This window comes from Corvus hawaiiensis, chromosome 3, assembly GCF_020740725.1.
Source record: "Corvus hawaiiensis isolate bCorHaw1 chromosome 3, bCorHaw1.pri.cur, whole genome shotgun sequence".
NCBI classification, from domain to species: domain Eukaryota; kingdom Metazoa; phylum Chordata; class Aves; order Passeriformes; family Corvidae; genus Corvus; species Corvus hawaiiensis.
This window is the reverse complement of record NC_063215.1, coordinates 58,838,462-58,855,889: the sequence shown is the minus strand read 5'-3', so window position 1 is coordinate 58,855,889 and position 17,428 is coordinate 58,838,462. Positions and strand designations below refer to the sequence as shown.

Sequence of the window (17,428 nt, the reverse complement as noted above, 5' to 3'; positions counted from 1 at the left end):
AAAAAGATGAAGTATGTTGGATTAAAATTTTCAAATTAAAAGAGTTATAACGCAGTATATCTGTTAGAGGTGGAAATGTTGACTTCACAAAGCACATGTTTGACTCTTCTAAAATATTTTAATTGCTGTGTAATATTTCTATTCTGTATGGTAGCATGTATCCTTTGATGCACACAAAATTGAGGGGAAACTGGTTTCCCTTTGTGAAGATAGACCATTGGAAAAAAAATAAGTAATACCAGCAAAGGACTTCCAGCTCTTCCTTTTTGTTTCCTAGTTTGTCGTTCCTCTGTTAATTTTAATAATTATTCTGAATCTTCTTTCAGTTTAAGCATTCTATTATTTTACAGAAATTAATTTTTTTTAAGGTGCAGGCTTATCCTGATTATTGCATTATATACCTATTATTCTTTTGAATTCATTGAAAGTCTGAAGAGCAAGTGGTAAGGATAGAACAATTAGAATCAAGTGGAAAGTATTGGTTATTAAGACCAACCTGAAATTCTTCATTATATGGAAGTGGCATCTTTTGCATACTGGTTCAGAGGTAAAGTTCACTGCAACAACTTCTTAAATGTCTGCTGTAGTGTTTGCAATGCAAACAAGCTTGGACTGCATAGTCATTAGCCCAGTTGTGTCTTTAATGCGGTGTACATACTTGAAAAATTTAATATCTTCTTCTAAACATCTACCAGCCAATAGCCAATATTACTCAGTGTTGCTTAACATCACTTCTGCTTTTTCTTTTTTATAAAAAGCATTTTGTTGCAGATAATTCTTACTGCCTTACAGGAGAAATGAAAAACAATTGTAATTTAGCAAAATGTTTCATATTAAAATTTAAAATAATTTATTCTTCTAGAATTATGACAGCCTGACTGCGTTGGGAGTGGGAGGAGGAAACAGTTGTCCACCCGGGCAAGAGACAGTAAGTATTATGTAATTTTTTGCAATATGTTCTGTACCTGTTACGCTGTATCTGCTTTAGAAAGCATGCCCTTTTTTTAGCATGATCCCAAGGACATTATTTTTCCTACTGTAGATTTTGTAATTCTTACAAAGACGTTCATAACTGGATAACTACATTACTGCTGGGTTTATATCAATCTTGAAAAATAATTTCATAAAATTTTGTTGAATATAGATGTTTTTTATTTTTTGCCTGGACTTGGACCCAAATAGAACTTGACAAATTTTTGAGTGTCACACCAGAAGTAAGTCCACTGCTTTAGGTGTAATTGTGAGTGGTTTACATTCTTCTTTGGTTCTGAGGTGCATTTCCTATATCCTGTTATGGTCATTTTTCTGATCATATGTCAACAGAGAATATAGTGGCAATTTCAGCATTTTATTTAAATTGTCAGGCTTACTAAACCAGTTGTATTACAGGACACATTGGTATATTAATTTCTTATTTCAGAGAGGCAGACAGTGGAACTTGCTTAAATGTTTTGAACTATTTGTGGCAGTTTCCATGTGACTGAATTTTTGTAATTTTTTCAAGAAAACACAAAATTTGCACCAGAAGTGTCTTACAAAAGATACTGCAAAACAAAGTGGTTGTTGCTCTGCCTTTCATTGTTCTTCATGCTGCCAAGTAATTAATGTTGCATTCCTACATTCCTTTTTGGGTTTGGGGGTTTTTTACTGTAAGTGACCTCATGGTTTTCATGAACTTGTCGCTTAACTGAAGTGGGCACTGTTAGAGCACCTCTTACTGGACATGGCGCTCATTAGTGTGGTTTAGTTTGGTTCTGTTCTACAGTTCATATTTCTGTACTGCCAGCATCACCAGTAATTACTGTTAGCTTTCCTAATGCAGGGAGGAGAGTTATGATAAAGGACATTTCATTGTTTAGCTTCTTTATGTAAATTCAGGACTGCTGAATGCATATTTAGGTAAGTTTCCTGTCTACTGAAAACTGTGGTGATACTAATTCTTTGGTGCTGACCATCTCACAAATTGCCACATAAAATTTACAGTGGTAGAATCGTTTCCATCTTTTCCCATTCATAACTGATTTAATCTGTTTAATTGGTGGCATGGAATTATGAAAATGCAAGTGACATTGGCTATATTTTTACCCACACAACTCCCAGGTCATCTTGCTCAAAGCAGAAATACAAATAAAAAAAGCACTGTGGAATTCAGCAGTCCGAAAATTTAAATGCATGCATGAGTAATAAAAAAGTAATGAGTAATAAATAACTTTGCTGGCTCCTTCAATTCTGTTAACCCTCCTATTGCTCCTAATGATCCCCATTTCTGACCTCCACTTAAAATTTTGTAGACAAATATGAGGTGAAGATTGTAGGTAGGGAAGCAGCACTCTGTGTGTAAAATAGGTCATAATTTTGCTCTTCACTTGTGATGAGGGAAGTGAGCAATTCCCTTATTTTTTCAGTTTATTTGTTTTCCTTTCGTGCTTTTCTGCTCAGAGTTCACTAGGACAGATTTTTGTTCATAGGGCATAGGAGATAAATAAGAAATTGTACTTGATATTTTCATATTCAGGGTAGAAATCAGGCTTCTAGTAGTTTATTATATGCAGTATGCATAGTGCTGATGACTCTTAGTACTCTTGTTCATAAAAGTATAGCTGCACTGTGTTTCACTGTCAAATAAATTCATTACATGAAATGTAATACAAATGTATTTTTGCAGGAATTTATAAAATTGTACATCCAAATGCTTATTTCTGAGCAAAACAAAACAAAACAAGAAAAAATGGAGTGATCAAAGCAAAAGTTTTCAATGTCTTTTTGTATTAAATTTTTCCTTGGTTAAAGCTGTCATACTGTTGAAGTATTTATTCAAACACATATGCTTCATGAGCACACAGAGAATGGGATCTGAAGGTGGTGTAACAGTTCTGAGAAAGTGACTGTATGAAGCTTTTTTTTTTCCCTTTTGCTTCACAAGCAAATTGCTTATAAAACTAACAGCTGCTGTTTTGAAGCTAATCTTAGTGAATTCAATGTTCTTAACCATTTCTGCAATCCCACAGTCCTTTATCTTGCCTCTCCTGCTGCTTTCCCACCACCCCTGATCCCATTAGCAAAACTTGAGGCAGCCTCAGCTTTTACCAAAGTGGAGCTTTGGTTTCAGCTGCTTTTCTGCAAGAGGAAGTGAATGTTGCGCTTTTTTCTCTGTGGCATGGTTGTGATAAAGCTGTGGTGCTCTTATCTCTCTTTTAGGTAGTGGCTCTTTATGACTACACAGCGCATCGATCAGATGAGCTAACCATCCATCGCAGTGACATTATCCAAGTGTTATACAAAGATAATGATAACTGGTGGTTTGGCAGCCTAGCAAATGGACAGCAAGGCTATTTTCCAGCTAATTATGTGGCTGGTGAAAGTAAGTTTACTGCTGTCTTCCTGGTATACCGGTGTGGGTTTAACTGATGCTCCAAGATTTTACCATGCTGTTCTGCTTATTGTTCTGAAGATAGGAATTTATGTAGTACACACGTGGCATAATGATGACTTATTGTGGTGCAAAAATTGTGTAAAGTTAGCTAACCATTGCACTTGGTTAAACATTCCAGCTTATGGAATAAGTCAACTTATTACTGACTTAATTATTTGTCAGCTTCTAACTGACAGCTTCTAATTATTTGTCTCTTCTAACACAGAGCCACCTAATTCAGGCCCAGCTTGGCAATGTTTTAGGACACATCAGAGCATTTCACAAACATCTTGGTTTTCTCTTAGGCAATTTCCATTAGATCTAGCTTTCGTACAGACTCTTTAATTTTCCCCTGCTCTAATGGAAAACGTTCAGTTCCCAAATAACTGGATTTCAGTATGAAGTTTTAAAAGAATGGTAATGGTTAGATCTCACATCTGAGCATTGAACTTGCTACCAGGTTCTTTTCATTAAAACAGTTTTGATTAAACTGATTACAGACAAACCTAGATGAATCTGAACAAATAACATAGGAAGCAATCCTACTAAGTCCACTGCTATAAAGATGCTCAGTGTGCTGGCAGTTGTAAATATTCAGCTTGTGGACACAGCCTGTGGTTGCATAGTACAAGAAATTATTTGCTTTCCTAAACTATCAAACTATCAGTTATACTGGTATTTAGAAATCTTTTAACCCAAAATTTCTCAAGATGGTTTCCCCCATTTTTTAGTTCCTCCCTATGTCTTTAAAGTGAAATCTAGTATTTAAGCCTCTTTTCCTAAAAAACACTTGCAGATAACACTGTTCTCACTTGATGAAGTTAATTAGAATTACTATGCCCTTCCCTTTTGCCTTCTCCTTGTACATCCATTGCATTTTCCCCTGCCTTTCCTCCTTGCAATAAAACCCAGAGAGAAGTCTGTAGGAAGAGTCTTCAGTGAAGGCCTTAAAAAAAATGTTCTGAAAAACAAACAACAACAAAAAAGTAAACAAAATTTTTGAGGCAGTTGTCCAACTGTGAAATAAAATCTCTGGTATATAATTTGCTATTTCAGTTTGTGATCATCCTATTATTGAATCAAAAGAAATGTGTATGATACATTTGTTACGTATCACCTGCTTGCTAACAGTATGGACTTTGTTCTTAGGTAAATGTTTGAATGCCTTTATACAATAATGAACATATAAATCACATTTAAATCTAAACTTATGAGTATAAATAAAGGTTTATGGGAGAATTTTCATAAATTCTCGTACAACAGTTGCCTTCAAACATTTTTCACCTGTTTTCGTTCACATCCTGTTTTTGGTTAGATTGTAATGTCATGGTGGTTCACATAAATTCTTTCATAGCTCTAATAATGGAGAATTATGGTTCCTCTTTTCAGAAGAATATGAAGAACAGCCTTCAGGATTAGTACCAGATTCTGCTCCTCTCCTACCAGAAGGACCAACAGAAGCAGAAGAAGGTTCTCTGACTCTAGATAAGGTAATAATTTGAGAAGGAAGGATTGTGTAAGTAGTGGTAGGTTATGTCTTTTGTGTGCTGCATGGACTGTGTTAATTTTTGATGCTTTATGTAAAAATTTCTCGTGTGTACATCTCATTCCAGGCAAGCAGGTAGATTTTCAGCAGAAGTTTAATATTTCTCTTGTGTGGAATCAGCTGTTCCATCATGTGGCAATTAGATATTCTGCTTACTTGCACCATTGTAATGAGTGGCAAATCTCCCATTGACCCCAAGTTTGCAGAAGTTATGTGTGCATAAGCATTCCTGTTTCTGTGATTTTAGTTAGTCAGAATATACAATATGTGCAGAAGAACAAAGAAACAGGGCCCAGTTTTCCATCCAGGAAAAAATAGACATTTGATGTTTACCTCACCTTTAGAGATTCTGCTATGTGCAAAGCAGGCCAATTGACACTCACTTCTCCAGGAGATTAGAAACTTTGCATGCTTATGTTTCCCTTCTGTGAAATAAGACTGATGATTGTCTTAAAGCATGGGATAATTTCTAGGAAAAAAAGTAATAAAAAATTAGTTCAACAAGTGTGAATTTAAGAAATTTTTATTTTGAAATGTTTGTATCCTTAATAAGTGTGCTTTCCACAACTGTTCGTTTACTGAAATGGTACTAACACAACTACTTAAAAAGTGGTGTTCAGATTTCTTTTAAATTCTTTGACTTTTCCATGTACTTTTCTAAAATTGAATCCAGTATTTTGTGTCTGATTTGGAAGACTCTGAACATATTCTATGTTGCTTAGTTACAACTTTTGGGGACTTTTTCTCAGATGATTGATCTATTCTTTGCTCCGTAGTGTATAGAATCATAGAATTATTTAGGCTAGAAAAGACATTGCAGTGTTCAAGGTTAAAACACTCAAGGCTATTTCTATTGACCTTTTTTATGCAGCTTCTGTTTTTAGTCAGTGAATATAGAGAGGTAGCATTTAATAAACTATAGAGTACAGATTACTCACTTGGTGATCTTGTTGAAGCCAGCTGCCTTCTTGAAGCCAACTGCTATAAATCGAATTACGAAGTGTTTTGTTCCTAACTATACTTGGAAAATGGAATAAATCACTACACTGAATAGTAATAATTAATCTGAAGTATCCTTTACCTCTTTGTAGCTGAGAAACTCCTAGCCAAACCATTGTCCAGGAAAGACAAGGGTGCATTACTTCTAGATGCTTCTGTAAAGGCAGACTAGAATAAATATGGAAAAAATTACATTACTGAAGATTTCTTTCATTAATTGTCTACTTTGCTAGAGGCAAGGAGAATATCCCAGAGGGAATATGTTGTTATAATCACCCAGTTTCACTCATATCTAGGTTAGAAGAGAGACAAGTGCTACTGTTGTTAGACTTGGTCATTGTTATCCATATCTTTTTTTCTGTTTTAATCTGGTAGGAATCTAGTAAATTTACTGTATCAAAATACTTTTATGTACACCAACTACAGTTACTAACATTTGCAACCAATATTTGTTATTCAGCTTTGTGAGAAGCAACATTTAATTAGTTTTGATTGCTTAGAATTTCTCAAGTGTCTGTGGTTGACATACTTTTCTAACACTAGTTTTTGTATTATTAGTAGTACTTGTTTTAGTAACACTCAGTTTTAATAATGTTTAATTCAAATGCTCTTTACTCGAATTCTGCTTGTACCTTGAGTTAAATTAACTGCATATTAAATAATTAGTTGGAATTTTGTAGTAGTCTATATAGTACCTACAGATATTCAAAGGATATAACTAATCAAATATACATTAACAGTCCAAAACCAAGCAAATACAATAAAATTGCTTTTTATTTTGCACAGCAGCCAAAGGCACTACAAAATCATAAAGAGTCCAGAGGAAGGTTATGAAACAGGTCCTGGAAAAAATTATATCATATATTATTAATCGATAATAATATAATATCTTGTATTATTATATAAAATCCTATAATTTATATAAAATTATTGGGTTTATATTAAAATTATTTAAAAATTATATATTAAACTGGCAAAGAATGAGCAGTGAAGAGAGTGTACAAAGTAGTACCTGATGTGAAGTCAATGCACTCTTCTTTCTTTTATTTTTCTTTCCTTCTGCTGTTAAACGAGATCAGGGAGCATTAAGCTGGAATGGAACACATCTACTATCAGTAGAAGGAAATTTTTGTTTAGGCCATGCTTAGTTACCCTGGTGAGCTCAACTACTACAGGACACTCTTACATGAGTACGCTTAGGGATTAATTGCTTTAATAACACGTTTTAGGCTGAGGTAATGACTGAGATTTCAAAAGCATCTGAATGACTGGGAAACACGATGTGGAGGATTTATTTTAATTTCAAGTCACATCAGGACCGTATAAACCATCAAGAAGATAGTGAGTTGAATCAAATGATGAATCAAATCTCTGTAAGACTTACGATGCCTTGAAGTGTAATAGGTTTACAAAAGCTGCAGAGTTCTGCATAGGAGAAACAACTTGTCATTCAGCTGTTTGCCAGAATGAATGAAACTTGTGCAGGGCTTTGGCTTTAGGCAATTTAGGCAGAGGCTTCTGAGACAAAACTGCTAAGGTGACCACTGAGGAGGCTCATCGGTTATGGCAGTTCCTGTCTTGCAGCAGTGACACAGCAACTCTTCTTCCTATTCCTTTCATTTTTTTTCATTATAAGACTCAATGAAGGGAAATGCCAATTTCCTTTATATGGGAAATAAGAAAAACCATTACTTTGTAATACTCTGTGTTTTGTGGTTTTTGGGTTTTTTTTTGCTTTGGAAGAAAAGCTTTAATTTTTTTAATCCAAAAATATTTATGGAGTAATTAAGTTGTTGCTTAAATTGTTGACACAAGCAGGAAAATATAACTTAATTTTTTGATTGTGTTTGTTTTTTGGACACAAACATGTTTTCCCAAGTTCTTCGTTATACCTAGGTCTGCTATATTTATTGTTCTTTCTGGGTGTCTTTGAGGATTACTCAAATGTTTAGCACTGTTAAGACTGCAAAACAGTTACTATGAAAATCATCATAGCAATTACTTGTGAGATTTTGCTATCATTCAAGGCTAAATAAGCACTTAAAATATTGACTATGACTACGGTTTTAATTACTGAGAATACCAGATAGTCTAATTAAAAATAGTTTTCCAACTGCAGATATTACACATGCATATCTAGCTAATTGTCAGAGCTTTATGAGTGAATAAAGTGGAATTATTAACATTACAAGAGGGTGTAATACTTAAGATCCAATATTAATCTTTGCAAATAATTTTTAGAAAAGCTTTAGTTCAAAGAACTTTCTTTCAAAATACTTTCTACCATCAGTTTTGCATTCATAACATAATAATTTTATGCAAACCTTGTTTTCCTGCCTTATGAGTTACTTAACTCCTAAGCCACAAAATTAGGTCATAATCATCTTTAATTACAACATGCATGTAAACTGACAATAGAAATTTCATGGAGTGAAAGTCTTGCTGCATTGATGAAGAATTCCAAGAAATAGAGATGGATTTATCATCTGGCTGCTCCAGTTAATGTGTTGTTTTCAAGTTCCTTAAGATGAAGGACAGGAATTCAGATAGGGTTCTATTAGAAACCAGAATGTGGGGTTTGCAAAATTTTGGCCAATCAGAAACATTTCAAAGTCAATAGAGTGTCTTTTTTTTTTAATCAGAAATTTTCTGCTGGCTATAAGATCTTGCGAACATGCTTTATAATTCAATGGCCTGCCACTCACTACATGAAATGCAGGTAACTGGATTCTGAATATGAAGTATGCAATTCCATGTTACATGAGAATAGTAGGAAGTAGTAATAGACAAAAACAAAACAGTAAATTTAAAACTTCCATTAAAAGTGTAAGAAAGTATTCTTTCTGGTACGTTTATCTTTGGAAAACAATGCCAAGATGTAAAATAGAAAATAAAAGAGAAGGCTTACTGGCAAGAACCGCATTATTGTTGCACAATTTGAATGATCTACCCAAAGGTCATCAAAACTTGGTTCCATGTATATTTAAACAAAGTTTGGGATTATCAGTGTTCAGAAAAATAATTCATGGTCTCACTCTTCTTCCCCTAGAGGAGGTTGTTGTCAGACTTTGTGAATACTTAGCCCAGTGTGCCTGAAACTAACCTGCCAAGCAATTGTTGCTTTTCCCCTGGGCTTGAGCTATGGAAATGTGGGTGATTTTATGGGCTTAAAATTTATTTATTTAATCTTAAATTTTAAAAAGCATAGAAAACTTGTTCCATATTTCAAAAATAATAGCTAGAAATTTTTCTATTAGTTTCATCAAAAACTTCTGGTTTATAGTTTGTGCTTTTTCTATTTTCTCCATTAATGGTACCTTTCTTCAGGTTACTGGGGAACACTTCAGAGAATGATTATCTTTTAGGAAGAGGAGAGGGGAAATAGGAAGATGTGATTATGCTAATTAGGGAAACACTATGGAATTAATACAATGAAACTCCTGCAGTCAATAGAGCTGAAGACTTTTGACACACTATGGAATGTGTTCATTTTCAAGGTTCAGAGAGAGCAGATATGAAAAAAGGTGATATTCAATTGAATTAGAATGTATTATAGTGAAGTTCATAATTCTGAGCTTCATTCCTTGGTAATGTGATTACAGATCTCTCTTTCTGAAGGTATTGACATCTGGGCTGACAGAAACTGTGCTTTTCTAGAACCAGTCTGCAAAGCTGCTGTGTAGTCTTCCACATAAATTGTTGAATAGATTATAAAATAGATATATCTTTACAAACCTACTTTTGAAGTAGTAATGACTTTGATTACTCTTTAAGAAATCATTCATCTGAAGGAAATGTTACTATGGCACCATCTATGAGGAATGGGCTATTTTTCTTAATCCTTACCCAACATCAACATATTTCAGCTTTTGAGTTCTTTAGTTTCCTATTTCTTGGTACTCTGTTTTTCCTTTAAAATGCAGTTTGTACTGTTTGAATTAGAATCATGAAATATGAAGGGGTTGGAATGGACCTAAAAGATCATCTAGTCCCAATCCCCTCTGCCATGGGCAGGAACGCTTCCCACTAGACCAGGTTGCTCAAGGCTTTATCCTACCTGGCTTTGAACACTGGCAGGGTTGGGGCATCCACAACTTCCCTGGGCAACCTGCTCCGGTGTTTCTCCACCCTCACAGTGAAAAATTTCCTCCTAATATCTAACCTAAATTTCCCCTCTCTCAATTTGTACCCATTATTCCTTGTCCTATCATTACAGGCTGTTGTAGTTTAGGAATGGTACTTCCCAATTCAGTTCCCCCATCGAGGCTCTCGATCCACACACCCCTCTCTTGCTCCTGCTTCCTCCCCCGCTTTCCACTGTGCTGGGATGAAGTTGAGAATTGGAGGCACAAAAGGTGAAGATCGTGGGTTTTGATAAGAACAATTTACTGTAAACAGCAATGAGATAAGAAAATGAACAGTAACAGTAGTAATATTAATAACAAAAGTGTACAAAAGAGAGAGTGATTCACATCCAGAAATGCTCACTGTGGAGCCTGCTACAATAAATTAGTGCCAGATGGCTTCCCCCCACCAAGTTTCTGACTGGAAGGAACACCCTTCTCCAAAAGTCCTTCTCCCCCTATCCCTGGCAATGATGTGAGGTCCTATCACATCTGGATCCTGGCCATGCCCCTCCCAGCTGTTGCACAAAATTTTAGCCTGCCTTGGCTGAAATCAGACAAAGAGTCCCTCTCCAGCTTCCCTGTAGGCCCCCTTCAGATACCAAAAGGTTTTATGAGGTCTCCGTTCAACCTTCTCCAGGCTGAACAGCCCGAACTTTCTTAGCCTGTCTTTGTAAGCAAGGTGCTCCAGTTCCCTTATCAACTTTGTGACCCTTCTCTGGACTTGCTCCAGCTCCAAGTGGGGTCTCACAAGAGCAGAGTAGAGGTGCAGAATCACCTCCTATGACCTGCTGGCCACACTCCTCTGGATACAGACTAGGATTTGTTTGGCTTTCTGGGTTGTGAGCACACCCACCTGGCTCATGTTGAATTTTTCATCAACCATCACCCCCAAATCCTTCTCCACAAGGCTGCTCTTAACCACTTCTCTGCCCAGCCTGTAGGTGTGTCTAGGATTGCCACAACCCAGCTGTAGAGCCTTGTACTTCACTTTGTTGAACTTCATGAGGTTTGCTTAGACCCAGCTCTCAAGCTTCTCAAGGTCCCTCTGGATGGCATCCCTTCCCTCCAGCCTGTCAACTGCTCCTGCAAGTTGAATTACTCTCTCTTTAAGCATGTGTGGTGCTACTTTATTTGTAAACTGGTAGCTACGTGTTCTGTCTCAAAAATACTTATGCCTGTGTCTATAGTATTATTTGAGTCATTGAAAGAGAAGGTATCTGGTTTACAACCAAATTAATACCTGCTGGGGGAAAAAAGTAAAGGTGAAATTTCATGCATAGACATTTTCTGTAGGTGACCAGTCTGTTTAAAGATCAGAGGAATCAGACTGAGCCACTGAATTGGTCAAGCAGAACTAAAAATGCTGTTGAGTGACACATATTGTCTCAGGAGAAAGCTAACTTCTCCCTTCCCCATTTTTCTCCTTGGGTTCTCATAGCCTCTTTCTGAAGAGAATTGAACTATTTTTATGCAAATGTTGATGCAAAGCTGTGACCCCATATAAATTCCCAGAGCCCAAGGCTGCAGGACTGGAAACAGGTGTTCTAAAACATACTGTTTCAATCTCAAGTGTCTTTTCCCCACTCTTCCTCCTCCTTTTGTTATCCCTGAAAAGCTCATATAGTGGATTTCATTTCTGAGATGCAGTATTTGTTAGTGTTAAGCCATGACTACAGTTTTCACCCAACAGATTTTTCCCTTTTATGCAAAAGAGAGAAATTCATGCCAATGTGTCTCTTGTATACAGAGCCACAGTGCTGCTAGATTCTCACAACTAAGCTAATACTGTTAGATATAAGGGCTAGAACATGGTCAGTCTGATTTAGATAGGCTTGTTCTTTAAAAACACTAGGGAGGGGGAAAAGCAATTGTAAGTTAATTGCATTTTAAATAGGAAGGTCAAGGCAAAAGAAGTACATGTAATTCTGCTAGCAAAGGCCTCTGCCAGTTGTTCATTTAATGGGGAAATGTGTGGACGGGTGCAGAATAGCAGGAAAGAAAATGATGAGTGTGGTGTGGTGTCACGACATTTCCCCCAAACTTGACTTGTTAGAACAGTTTTGACAGCAGGCATTGGCATAGTTTTGGGGAGTTAAATACATGGCTGTGAATCTTTTATCCATGGACTGCGTAATTGAAAACAAAATACAAACCTAATACTGAGTCTAGTGTCCTAAAGACGCGTCTGAAAAGGCATCAGAGACATGTTCATTCTTGCCATCTGTGATCCAATGAATTTTTAATTAGATCAAGTTCTGTAGAAACAGCTTCTATGGGAGAGTTCCTCTGTAGGCTATAGAGCAAACTCATTTACTGTCATGGCTTGAATCATCTGAATAGATTTCCCACACCACTGTATTCTGTCCATCTACTTCTTAGTCTGCCAGAGAACCTCTGCAGACCATCAGTCTTAGGGCCAACTGTGCACAGCCTAGAGGAAAGCACTCCAAAGATGTAGACTTAGGATGAGACTTTGTCCCTAGTATTTCCTTTAGATGCCCTCTGCTTCAGGTTCTTTTAGAAAGTGTGTTCTGAAATACCTGATTGGTCCCACAAGTTGCACAATAAGGGTTTAGTGCTTGATTTACTGCTGTGGATTCTACAGCAGGGATCAGGAACTTGATATGCTTTTTGTGTATTTTGCTTTTATTTATATTGCCTAGGTTGCTTCTTATGTTGCAAGCAAGAGAGAACTTCAGGATAAAAGAACTGTAAAGCAAGCAAGCCCTTTAGGAAAGAAAAATACATATTTTATTACAATTCCTATGATCATAAAGCAAAAGAAACTTGAGAAAATCCAAGCTTCTACAGTTGACATGAACTAATGTTCTCTTCTCCTTATGGTGGGCTGGATCTCACAAACGGGGAGAATTAGAACATAGCAGCAAAATTGAACACCATTAGTGGCACTCTGCAAAGGAGCTCATTTTTTATACAGTGTTCAGTATTTGGTCTTGTGATCAGAAAAATATTCATAAGTATCTGAAACATTAGGGTGTTTTTCTTTAAAGCAAACACTGCCCTAGTAATACAATATTAGTATTTAAGCTCTGCGATCTGGATGAGAGTCATGGCTCTCACCATGCCTGTTCCAACACCAGCTTTACTGCATCTTAATACAGAAGCAGTGACGATAGTGCAGAGCTGTTTGGAACTTCATGGGAGATCTGCTCAAGCATAATAAGTGGTGGAGAGGTTTAGAAATGGAAAAGATTAGATCAACAGCCTCTACAGCTCCTCCATACTCCAGCCTTCCCTGCCTGGATTGCTCCTTACATTGACATGTCCTTAGTGAGTTCCCAGTGTGTTCCCACACCTCCTTAGCCAAATACTTCCTGCCTGTTTTCCCAGCCTTCACTTCTTCCTCCTGATGCTGCATCCCCTTGCTTAACCAGCTCCTGCACTGCCTCTGTGCATCTGCCACTGTTCCCCTCGTTTCTTCAGTACTGCTACTTCTTACATCACTAGGATGGGAAAAGTAGGTCAAGGAGTAGGCTAAGAGGGACACAAAGGTGTGTGGAACAGACAAAAGGAGGTAGTGGCAGCGAGATCTGCTTCAAACAGATCTAGTATCTAGTTCCTCCTTTGTTACATGCTTGAAAGGTTGTAGGAATAAAGTAAGAAATCTGTCACACACAGTACTGTGGAGTGTTGGGAGTCCGTCTTCACAGACCTAGGAATTCTCATGAGTTGCCATGTGAGGTGAACGCAGCTATTTGAGTGTCTCCAATTGTGTGCTCTTCTTTCCTTGGTACTCATACTAAAAAGCTGTGCTTTAATATATGAAAGGCTATGTGATGAGTTGCTTTTAAAACAGATCATAAGAGCTTTCAGTTAAGCAGCTAAATTTAGTGGATACTTTAATCTTCTAACTGTAAAACAAGGATAATTTTGGGTGTTTAGGTGTCTGAAAGTATTAAAAATCTTAGTCTGTTTTTTATAAGAGGTCAGTCTTCTGTAGTAGCACTTTAGGGAATTCTACTCTATTGTTCTTTGGAATGGTTCATATTTGATTATAGTATTAGTACAGTGAGAAGATTCTGTAATATTTACTCAAAAAGGAGGCTAAAAATGATTTGACTCATTCACACAGGATTTTCTGAAAAAGAATTTGTTTTGACTGCAAACAAAGTGAATTCATGATTGTGTATGGCAAGGAACCATGAGGTTATAAATGCTGAAGGAAGTATTAATTACTTGGAGTCATTCCCTTTACAACACTCCCTTGTATTTTCATATCAGTGGTATTATATTTCCTTCTTTTGTGTTTACTTTTACCATTTACTTAGTCTCAAGTTTATTACTGTATTAACAAGGATTTTGTGTGTGAAGTAGATGATTTTTCTTCCTAGCCTTGTCAATGCTACATTATTGTATTCTAATAGGCTGACTTTTGTCCAAACTAATCCAGCAATCTGTGTTTTTACAGCAGACTAATTCTAATGACTAATGTTTGAACATGGTTGTTGTGGGCAGTGTAAATGTATGAATTCAATAAGTCAATGGGAGCTTGATCCTGTTTATTCTAAGTCAGTAGAAAATAATATTAAACTAATAAAATAACCTGTCCCTGAAGACTCAGGGAGGACACATTTCCTTATGGGAATTCTTTCATGAAGTATGAGACGTTTTAGAACTAGAAGAGGTTTGTTTGTAGAGAGTTTGTTTGCAAGTTGTACTAATTACTTGGGAAATGAGAGAATTTACTTTTCCAGATTTGGGGAATCTTTCTAGCTCAGAATTACAAGGTCACCTGGCGTGATTTGAACTGCTTTTGAATTAAACTTGCAGGCTTAAAGAAGATAGGTTTTCCTTGTGAAAACTATGCAATAAGAAGGCTTTTTAGCATTCTGCTTTTTCACTGGTAGTAGCACAAATAACAATTCTTTTAAGACAGTGTGTGTTTTAAGCTGGCTTCAAGCAGATTCATAACCTCTTGTTTCTACACATACCTGAAAACTTTCTTTTATTTGCAAGTAGCTTTTTTTTATAGCAGGGCACTGTTTCCTTGTTTGTAACCACATAGGAGTTAACATTTTATGGCTGATAGACATTCTTTTTCAAACGCGGTATATTCTCTCCTTATTCAGGAAGCTGGTGGGTTTTCTATGCACATGTGTTGGCCCTGTTGTCTGTCGTCTTTTTACCTTCCTGCTTTTTTTGTTTCTTTTACAGATGACACCAGTCACCAGTAAGTCAGGGGACCTAAAATTTATCTCCAGACATGACACAGATAGAGACTCATCTGCAACACAGTAAGCAAGAAATGCTTAAAAAATTGCAGTGTTATTTCCCACCTGCTGTTTGAAAACTGAGAGAAATGTTGGAAGGGTTATTTTTTTTTTAAAGCAAAACAAGAAGTTAGCTTTTGGGTGATCAGTCAGAGAGTGCTTCACACCCAAAATGCGAAGGAAATAACAGTTCATATACACATGCATATCTCCATGTGTATATGAACATAAAGACCAAGGACTATAATGTACATAACAATCAAAACTCTGGGATATGTGGTTGCTCACTGGCATCCCTTAGCTATCTTAGGATTTTATTGCTGCAGACTGCAAACTATTTTTGCACCTTCTAATAATTAATTAACGTAAATTCCAAAGGGTTTTCACATTCTAAGAAGATACCAGCAACACTTTTGATGTTAACACTTGCATTTTTTAAAAATCGTATCTCTGCGTTGCGTGAAAGCTGTAAGCAGATAAGCTCTCAGCATTTTGAACAAGAGCTTCCACAATATCTTTAGCTATTGCAACCATTTATGCTTCAAAAATTGATATCTGAAAATACTTCCATGTTTGCCATTGTATGTGTCACCTAAGCAAAGTTATTTCACTGATCATTTTCCAGACTGGTTCCCTCCTCATATAAATAATCTGTGCATTATGCTGTAGATGCAGATACATACCTAATTTTAACCTGCCTTTAAATCTGAATTTTGTTTGTCCAGCTGTATCTAGATTTGAAAATAAATTGTGAGTGGAAAGTTTAACCCTCATGTACAATGAGAAATAGGCTGTACAACTACACATTGACAGAATTCAGTGTTGAATTTTGGGCACAACTATTCTGATAGCATAGACATTAAGGAAGGAAATGCTGTAAAAGCACAGTTACTGTGACGGTTGACACAGTCTGTTAGAAGTCAGTATCAAAAATTTGGGATGACTCAACTCCATTGGTAGAACTTCAGGAAACAATTATTTTGAGTGACCTTTCCAGGGCATCCACTGAAAAATAGGGGACCCCAGATTTAAAGTGTGGAATCACAAATGATACAAGCAAATTCAAGAATTTTGAGTCATACCAAATACAAATGTTCATTTTAATGGAAACTAAGGGTATCCTGAGAATATGTCACACCAAAGGCATAGAGCCTCAAAATCACTTCAGTTACATTTCAAAAAGGTGAGAGAAGACACCTACATGCTTGAGTCAGTAGAATGTGCTCCCTCATCCTGAACTATAGGGAGCAGGAGCATCATGGAGATTCCAGTCTGAATTCATGCATGCTCCATGTCATGGCACTTCTAAGCAGTGACCACATGTACCAGGTTTTTTTCACAAAAGACTGCAAGCTGTTAGCTTATTTTGAGAGCTAGAAGAGAAAAGGATCCTCTGATACTGCTTATGCCACTAGTTTGAAAAACTCTCAGTATTTCTGTTTATAGGTATTTATACAGCACAGATCAGATAATAAAACAGTTCAGAATCATGGCTACCTATTTTTCATTAAAACTCTGACTTTACTGTTAAAAAAAACATGACCTGCCAGGGCTCTGACTGGATTGTAGTTTTCTTGCTCACTGCAGTCAATGTGTCTTGAAATATCCTTAAAAATTTACATGCATGCAAGTATTGCCATCTTAACTGGAAAAGTTTTATATTTCAGCATCTAACAGCAATATCAACATGACTTGAGATCCAATCCAATCTGTACTTAAATAGTTGCTCCACCTAATACTATTATTTTCCTGGTTTCTGTGGAAATACACTTAATATGCATGTCACATTGACATATATGATATGAAATTATTTACTGCATAATTCATAAGAATCAAGTGAGATGTGGTTGCCAAGTAGACACTTTCGATATGGAGAAGTGAAACTTTAACACCTGCACAACTCACTAAGCCAAATGAATGATTGCTGGCTTGCTTATTAGAACAATATTGTTCACTATGGCCACAATACCTGCTCTAAAAGAACATGAATGGCAAGTCCTTATAAAATGTCTATTTTTTGAGAATTTCTGGGTGGAAAATATGGTTTTGCAATAGGAAAACAAATTTTATACAAGGTGGTAGTAGACTTTTATCTTAGCCAAACAGTTAATGT

At 36.3% G+C, this 17,428-nt stretch overlaps 1 protein-coding gene across 5 annotated transcripts in view; it reads left to right on the top strand.

Moving 5' to 3' along the window:
* AHI1 (Abelson helper integration site 1) overlaps positions 1–17,428 on the top strand; it is a 90,091-nt gene that overhangs the window by 70,044 nt on the left and 2,619 nt on the right. For 4 of the 5 annotated variants that reach the window (XM_048297687.1, XM_048297684.1, XM_048297686.1 and 1 more), the window contains 4 exons: positions 863–928; positions 3,199–3,361; positions 4,802–4,902; positions 15,260–15,339. In XM_048297687.1, the coding sequence (XP_048153644.1) occupies positions 863–928; positions 3,199–3,361; positions 4,802–4,902; positions 15,260–15,339 (410 nt within the window). The remainder of the gene's footprint in view (positions 1–862; positions 929–3,198; positions 3,362–4,801; positions 4,903–15,259; positions 15,340–17,428) is intronic. The other variant, XM_048297688.1, reaches the window with a different exon arrangement.